The 8,573-nt window shown below is 35.1% G+C and overlaps 1 protein-coding gene across 1 annotated transcript in view; it reads left to right on the top strand.

Moving 5' to 3' along the window:
* Window positions 1-6,138: 6,138 nt before the first annotated feature.
* LOC141394893 (uncharacterized) overlaps window positions 6,139-8,573 on the top strand; it is a 40,241-nt gene continuing 37,806 nt past the window's right edge. Inside the window, exon 1 of the mRNA XM_073970038.1 lies at window positions 6,139-7,046. Coding sequence (XP_073826139.1) covers window positions 6,992-7,046 — 55 coding nt within the window. The 5' untranslated portion in view covers window positions 6,139-6,991. The remainder of the gene's footprint in view (window positions 7,047-8,573) is intronic.

The following is an 8,573-nucleotide window of genomic DNA, read 5'->3' as shown; positions in this document are numbered from 1 at the left end:
ATAGGAAAGGGACATACAAGAGTAACGTATATACAAACAAAAATAAAAATAGCACTATACCTATACAATAAAGAAATAAATAGCCCAAGCTCATCAACACAATCGGTCTACCAAAACGAGCTGTAACAACTACCTTTGGAAAAAATTAAAAATATTCTGCCATAGTGGGTCTGGTAGTAAACGGCGATCAGACCATGTTTATGGTATCAGCTGGAAAGACGTCCAGAAAACTCGGACCACATGTGTGTGTACAAATTAATCAAATAACATTAGTATTGAAAAAGGAGAGGAATAATATTGACCAACATATGCTACTGTGGTCTAAGTAAACAATTCAAAAGCAAAAGAAAAATTCTTCAAAATATTTAAGGAACAATATGCGTTGACAGTGAGTACCGACGTCGTCTGAACCACGAGCTATACCATCCGATCGATATTGATATAGTAAAACGTATCGAGCTGAAACAATTGTTTTGGCTGGGTCGTCTCAATAGGATGGATAAGGATGCCTTCGCCAGAAATCCATATGAACACTAGCTATTTGAAGGCCAAAACTCCGATGGAAAGACCAATTTGAAGATGACTTCACAAAACATGGCACCCCAAATTAGAGAAGTAAAGTAGAAGATCGGTGCGTTTGGAGATATATTCTTCGTTTTGCTTATGCAACAAAATGTTTAGAATACAAGTCAAACATATGTATATGTAAGTCGGTACAAACGAAATGAAAAAGTTTAAATGTCCTCCATCTTATTCTGGCATGTATAACAATTAAGAACTGCATTAAGTTCGGCCTGGCAAAACTTTTTATATCCTCCACCACGAAATGTATTGAAGTGAATAAAAACAAGTAATTTCCTTTCGTTTAGGAAAATACGAAGCTCTTCCTCTTACTGTAGGAGTGATCTATCCCAACTGATAATTTTCCCTCCAAAAGAACTCATATTTGGTGTCATCGTAATTCTTTCCAAAACATGGATCAATATTTACAATTTTCCGAATAGAGCTTTTGAACTCCTGGCAACACATAATATTAAATTGCAACTATCTCGGTTCGATAATTTTACAAAAAAAAAACCGGCTAGACTTAAACCTGGATATATGTACAGTTCTTTTGAAAACATTTGCAACTCAGATGCCTATATCACATTTAAACTATTTTTAGGGACATTTTGTGTTTTGAAATATATATTTTTTTTTGCACTTTGATTCTTTATTGACCTTACTTTCAAGTTTTAAAAACAAGTGAGCAAAGGCTATAGTTGGTACGGGGTCGATTATGTGATACCCTACACCACTACCCCAGTGAATACGCTTTTCACTGGTAAATATTTCTTTTAAGGAGATACTAAAGTTTTCAGCCAGCCTGACTTTTATAACAAATGACTTAGGGCGAAGTGAACATATTTCGAATACACCAAATAGAAGCAGATATATTTCTAATTAAAATAAAAATTTCAACATATTAAAATTGTGATAGCTTAGCGCCTTTTACAGAAGCTTAGATGGTCTTGTTTCAAAGCTCAAATGGTCTAGTTTCATTATCAAGCTTTGCCCTTGGAATATGTCCAACAGAAGCAGAAATATCCGCCATGGAAATAATATTCCCACAAATTGGAAATTGGCATATCTGAGCGTCTTTTTCTACATCGTTAGTATTTGACGAATTTTAGTAACGTAGCTGAGACCAATTTAATCTCAGAATTTCTTCGCATCAGTACAATTCAAATAACAAATTAAAAGTGAGATGTACGTCATCCTAATTTGCATCATATCTTCGCTTCAAGTAGGGGTATTCCAAAAGGAAAGCCCGTCAATGGAAGAAAAGATCGCCCTTAATCTTTTCTTCTTGCATTGACGGACTTTCCTTTTTGTAATACTCTTACTTGAAGCGGAGATATTCTCCTCTCTAGGAACCCCATTAGCCAATAAATGTCTTGAGGATCCGATCAAAATTGCGACCTGTAGCGTGATTAAAACAATGAAAAAATGGGATGCATTACCGAATTTCTGACCACCTACGCAAACCTACTTTTCCTATTGAAATACCCTAGTAGAAGCGGAAATATTCGCATAAGGATAACTCGTTGAATTTTCGCCACATACGTCTCTTGCCCATTTCGATCCCTGAATATTATCTGAGCACGGCTAAAATCAATAGGCCTTTTTCCTCTGTGGTACCCCATCAACCCTACAAATCTCGTGATTATCACATCAAAATTTCGATCGGTAGCATGATTACAAAAACATGTAGAAAGAGAAGCATTAAAAAATGAAGCATCTTTCTTCTTCCATTAACGGGATCCCCTTTGGAATACACCTACTAGAAGCGGAGATATTCGCATAAGAAAAAAAAAGAGAATCATCTTTCTTCTTCCATTAACGGGATCCCCCTTTGGAATACACCTTCTAGACGCGGAGATATTCGCATAAGAAAAAAACATGAATTTTCTTCTCATAGGTTTATTGCCCCCCGAAATTTCGTGACGATCCGCTCGAAATTGCGACCTGTAGCGTGATTTCAAAAAATGGAAAAATGGGATGTATTACCGACTATTACGATATCCTCGTTTTTGGCCACCTACCCCAACCCATTTTGCATCATTGTTGAGATGGGATCTTCTATTTGCATATTCAGGCTTTGCTTTTGGAAGGTCCGCAACCAAAGCTGTGATATTCGTCATTATAATTAAAATCGCATAAATGAAAAGTTGGGTTTCAGTGGGACTATTGCGATATATTCGTTGTCGACAACCTACTTTACATCGTTAGAAATGTGATATTTGCTACATTCATTGTCAGGTTTTGTTTTTGGTATACCCTTATAGAATCTGAGATATTCGCTTTGAAAAAAACGTTGTCTTTTTCACAAAATAAGTTTTGTGCCCATTCCGGCCCCTAAATATTACACTGCTCAACAAAATTGAAAAAGTTGAACGTTTCAGAAGAAGTTGCAGTTGTTTCTAGATGAAATCGGCGAGTTATTTTCAAATCCGTTCCCGGTTTTTCTCCATCAGCTCTTGTTTTTGAGATGTAGCTCAAAATTGGTTTTTACGAGTTTAACCCAGACTTTCGTTATTTTCGGATACAAACAAATATTTGTTGTGGGTTTTTCGACAATAATATATTAAGGAGATGTTATACGCTCGATAAAATCGTTTTTGAAATAGTTATGGTGAGTATATATCAAAAAAAAATATAGAAAATATACGACGGACCTTGTAAAAATTGCATATTTTGAGTACTTTAAGCTGTAATTACGTCATCGGGGGAAGTCATAGGATCTTCATATGGTACTCCGGATATGCTTAGGGTGTCTACTATATAATCCAGTATTCAGATATTTAATATAAAGATCATAGCGCCCATGATTCGGCCATGACCTAAAAATCATCATGAAGACTGCTAAAGGGAAATAATTTACCAGTGATATCATTACCACATAAGCCATTTACTTTTCAATGGCAGTCTTCATGATGATTTTTAGGTCATGGCCGAATCATGGGCGCTATGATCTTTATATTAAATATCTGAATACTAGATTATATAGTAGACACCCTAAGCATATCCGGAGTACCATATGAAGATCCTATGACTTCCCCCGATGACGTAATTACAGCTTAAAGTACTCAAAATATGCAATTTTTACAAGGTCCGTCGTATATTTTCTATATTTTTTTTGATATATACTCACCATAACTATTTCAAAAACGATTTTATCGAGCGTATAACATCTCCTTAATATATTAATGTCGAAAAACCCACAACAAATATTTGTTTGTATCCGAAAATAACGAAAGTCTAGGTTAAACTCGTAAAAACCAATTTTGAGCTATATCTCAAAAACAAGAGCTGATGGAGAAAAACAGGGACCGGGTTGGAAAATAACTCGCCGATTTCATCTAGAAACAACTGCAACTTCGGTTGAAACAAAAGTCCTGTTGACCAGTGTTATTCGACCATCACCAACCCCACCAACACCCAACATTTTGTGACGATCCGATCAAAATTGCAACCCGTAGAGTGATTACGAGGTTTAGATAGACAGACGGACGGACACACATAGCCAGATCCACACAACTCGTCGAGACATTCATTTTGGTATATATAAGTATGGGTCTAAGACCATTATGTCGAAGAGTTACAAACTTTTTGGCCAAACCCAACTTATAATACCTTCCCCACATATTGGTGTAAGGTATAAAAAGTGATGTAGTCGTTCCAGTTGCAAAAGTTTTGAGCAGCACTGTATAAGGGCACTTTGTTTGCAAGTAAGTTTTATTCTTCTATCTTCTAGAAACACAAAAATCCGTATAAACGACTAATTCGGTAGAAAAATGTGACTAAAATGGTGGGTACGCCTATATGGGGGCTATACAAAAACGTGAGCCTGATTTTTTTAAGGGATGTGTTGTACTTGTATAATTGTCTTGTACCTTTAGTGAAGATTAAATACCAAATTTCATTTATTCCGTTTGAATAAATTGGCTAAAACCTTCAAAATACCGAAAATCGGGAGGTACCGTTCTATGGGGGCTATATGAAAACGTGGGTCTATACCGACAAAGTTTTATGCTCCCAACGAAAACTGAATACGAAATTTAACACATTCGGTGGGAATCCCACCGTGGGATATTGGGGCCAAAATCTTCAAAATACCAAAAGTTTGGAGGGATAGTTCTACGGAGGCTATATGAAGACATGAAGAAAAATTTTCATTTGGAAGCTTATATATACCCAACGAAGAATTAGTACCTAATTTCAGTCGTTTCGTTGGGATATTTAGGCCACAATATATACCGATCGGGAGACGTTCTATGGGAGCTATATAAAGATGAGGGCCTATACCGAAAAATTTCAGTTGGAAAGTTTTATACCCCCAACAAAGACTGAATACCAAATGTCAGCTATTTCGGTGTCTCAATGAGCCTAAAACCTTCAAAATACCGAAAATCGGGAGGTACTGTTCTATGCCTGTTATGTGAAGGCGTGAACCTATACCAGCAACATTCAGGTGGAAAGTAGCATAAATTAAATACCAAATTTTGGTGGGATATTGAGGCCTCCACCTTAAAAATACCGAAAATCGGGAGGTACCGTTCTATGGGGGCTATATGAAAACGTGGACCTATACATACCATTTTCCGATGAACAAGTGTATACACCCAACGAAAACTAAATACCAAATTTCAACCATGTCTGTGGGATATTGAGGCCACAATCTTCAAAATACCGAAAATTGGGAGGTACCGTTCTACGGGGGCTATAGGAAGACGTGGACCTATATCTGCAAATTTCAGCAGGAAAGGTTTATACCCCCAAGGAATAATAAATACCAAATTAAAGCTATAATGAGGCTAAAATTCCTCAAAATACCGGAGATCGGTATATTAAAACGTGGATCGATGCCAAACCTCCTAGGGATAATAGAAACTTCTGTACCAAATAACAAAGATTTATCTTAAAAATTGGGAGCTGTATCTTGATTTCAACAGACGGACGGACAGACGGACTTGGTTATATCGACTTAAAGTTGTATGCTGATCAAGAATATATATACATATTTTATAGGGTCTCCGACGAATATTTCAATGTGTTACAAGCGGAATGACAAATTTAATTATATCCTCCATATTATGGTGGAGGATATAAAAATCGGAAATTGAGGTTTACGGCAATATGTTTAAGAAAACTGACGGAAAGGAAAGGGATTTCGTCCAACCATATACATAGGTACATATAAAATATAAGAAAACACAAAACGTGATCATATATACGTGAGTGTCAGTCTGTCTTATAGTACAATATTCCTATTCTTTAGATAAGAAAATCAAAAATCTAATCGATATATTTCCCCTGATATCTCTTCGCAAACCACTGTGTTTCCCCTTTCAAAGACATGGCCATTAACAGCTATCAATAATGACGTAAACAATGCTAGTTAGCAATTTGAACAAACTTATTGTTGTTGTAATCCAGAACTTGGCGCTCTTAATTTTTACTAGATTTCTCTTATTACGAAAAAAGAAGAGAATATAGACGACCAACAATGTTTAAGTAAATACCTAATCAATAAATTTAATAAACCAAATCTAAAAGAATACGATCGCATTTTTCTTTTGGCTAAGATAAAAGAGCTGGCACAGCAATACGAACGATCGTACTATATAGACCAGTTAAGAAATAAAGGCAATGCGATTATGAAAACAATGTACCAACAAACCGAAATGAAAATAAAAACTCATATTTATAAGACCGCTCGCTCCATCGATCGTCAATAAAAAAGAGAGTTCAACGGCTCGAACGCCGCAAATGCTCCCAACAAATGAACACAATTATTAAGTTGTTTGTTGTTGCTTTTTTGGCCGTTTGTTTTTGCTAAATTGTTAACTAACTGAATGACTTCGACTGACTTTATTTTAGTCTCTCTGTATGTGTGTTTGTGTTTTTGCCGGAGAGTTTTGGCCCGTGTTATTTACTTTTCAATGGTTTTGGCCGCTTTGAGGGGCTTATAATTGTATTCTGGTTAGCAGAACATTTTACTTGCTTATTCAGCGGTTAAATGAAAACGTCCACAAGCGGATCACCAAAACAAAAGAACCTAAAAGTGTGTTCAACACAACAGCAACAAACCTATAAAACGTTACAACGGATTCAAATAAGTTTCAGTTGATTTTGAAAAATTAAAAGCGACACTTCGGACACAAACAAAACAAAAACAATAAAGTGCCACAACAAAAAGTCGCGCGCGTTATATGCCTATTGCAAAAATAAAAAAATACAATTAAAGTAACGCTGTTTTTCAAAGTTTCAAAACGAAAAGCGAACAAGAATAGAGCGTTAAAAATACCTCCCAAAACAAGTGTGCTATAGAATTTAAAAAGAGAATTAAAAACAAATATTAAAACAAATATTGAATACTAAAAAAGAAAAATATTTAAATTTTTTATTATAACATATTAAAGTGAGAATACAACAACAGCAACCTACAATGGAGTTCAAATACAAAATATGGAGCCTTTTTGCCATGTTCTGCCTAGTCCAAGGTGATTATAATAGAAAATGTTAAAAAAAAAAAAAACAATATTGAAAAACATGCTTGCAAAAATAACCAGAACACAAATCACAAATAAGAAGAGCCATAATAAATTTTAAATTTAATCTATAACCGAAATACCAAACCCCTTTTTAGTTGTTGTAAAATAAATTTGGTTATAACCAAACCACCACAATGTTGCTTAGTTTCAACAAAAAATACAAAAGTGTGATAAAGATTTCAACTCAATTGAACAAAAAAAAAAATAAATCATAATACAACAACAACACCAACGACAACAAATGACACATGACAAAGTGATCAATTACTTTTTTAAAGCTGTCTTTCTTAATTTCTATTATCAGGACAACAAAACATACACAAGAGGTTTTGGAGCGCCTTTGTTGTTTTTCCATGTGTTTCTGCCATCAATAAGAAATTCACAACATCATTGATTGTCCGGTGATAGTTTCAATTTAGGTTTTTTTTTTGTTATTTTGCGTTAAATAGATGTTGACCAACCTCTAATACCATCAATTCGGAATAAGTGCTACAAAGAAATTTACGTACGTACATACATTTAGTGCGTACGTGATTCTAAGCGTATTAGATTGTGATATTGAGAGTTGTTAGTGTCATAGCAAAGCATCATATCTTGTTCTATGCGAAATTTGTGAACCCTGAACGTGCCCCGATATGAAATATCAAAGTTTGAAGCGTAATCTTTTAATCAGTAACTTTATTGCAAATTTTGGAGAAATTTAAGATATCGGTTTCTTTTTCCCAGTTTTAAGATATCTTGATGTTAAAATTCAAATTAAAAGTTGTTACATTTAAACTTATCACCCTTGATCAAAACTCTATCCCTCTTTCTCTCTTTTCGAAATCAATGAAGATTCCCTACCCACGACAATGCTCTTACATTTCACCCCCTTCTGTGGCATCTTAGGCATTTCACATTCCCTTCTACAATGTGGGCATCAATAAGTCATTATACGATGTAAATAGCTGCAATATATTTCTATCATCAGAATGACGTTGATGTAAGTAGCTCCACGCAACTGACCAAATCTCCTCATCTGAGTCAGTCAATCGTTTCTCTGTATATATCCACTAGCAATAAAATTCCAATAGATGCCATTTAAATAGGCCCAGCAATTGACCCCCTACCTAATTGGACTAGAGATAGGTAATGAAAAGCAATAATCGATTTTTCGACTTTTCGATTTCGGTCTAAAACTAAAAATGCGATTTTTCGGTTAGGGGATTATTTCAATTGTCCTAAAACTCGACTTTCTTTTGATAACCGCAAAATATCGACTATTCGTCGATTTTCGAGTTTTCTTTTGATCATTTGCACAGATGTTTTTGCAGCTATGGGAGAGCTGTATAACAGCCAAAGTCAATTAAAATCGATCACAAAATAATCGACTATGCGATTTTTCCTCCACTCAAAACTCGACTTCGATTTTTTGACATTCGACCAAAAAAAGTCGACTAATCGATTAATCGAATGTCGATTTACCTATCCCTAAAT

The sequence above is a fragment of the Musca autumnalis genome, unplaced genomic scaffold (assembly GCF_047663935.1).
Source record: "Musca autumnalis isolate F117 unplaced genomic scaffold, ASM4766393v1 scaffold_2, whole genome shotgun sequence".
NCBI classification, from domain to species: domain Eukaryota; kingdom Metazoa; phylum Arthropoda; class Insecta; order Diptera; family Muscidae; genus Musca; species Musca autumnalis.
Note: the sequence above shows the minus strand (reverse complement) of the source record. Positions and strands in the feature narration are given on the sequence as shown.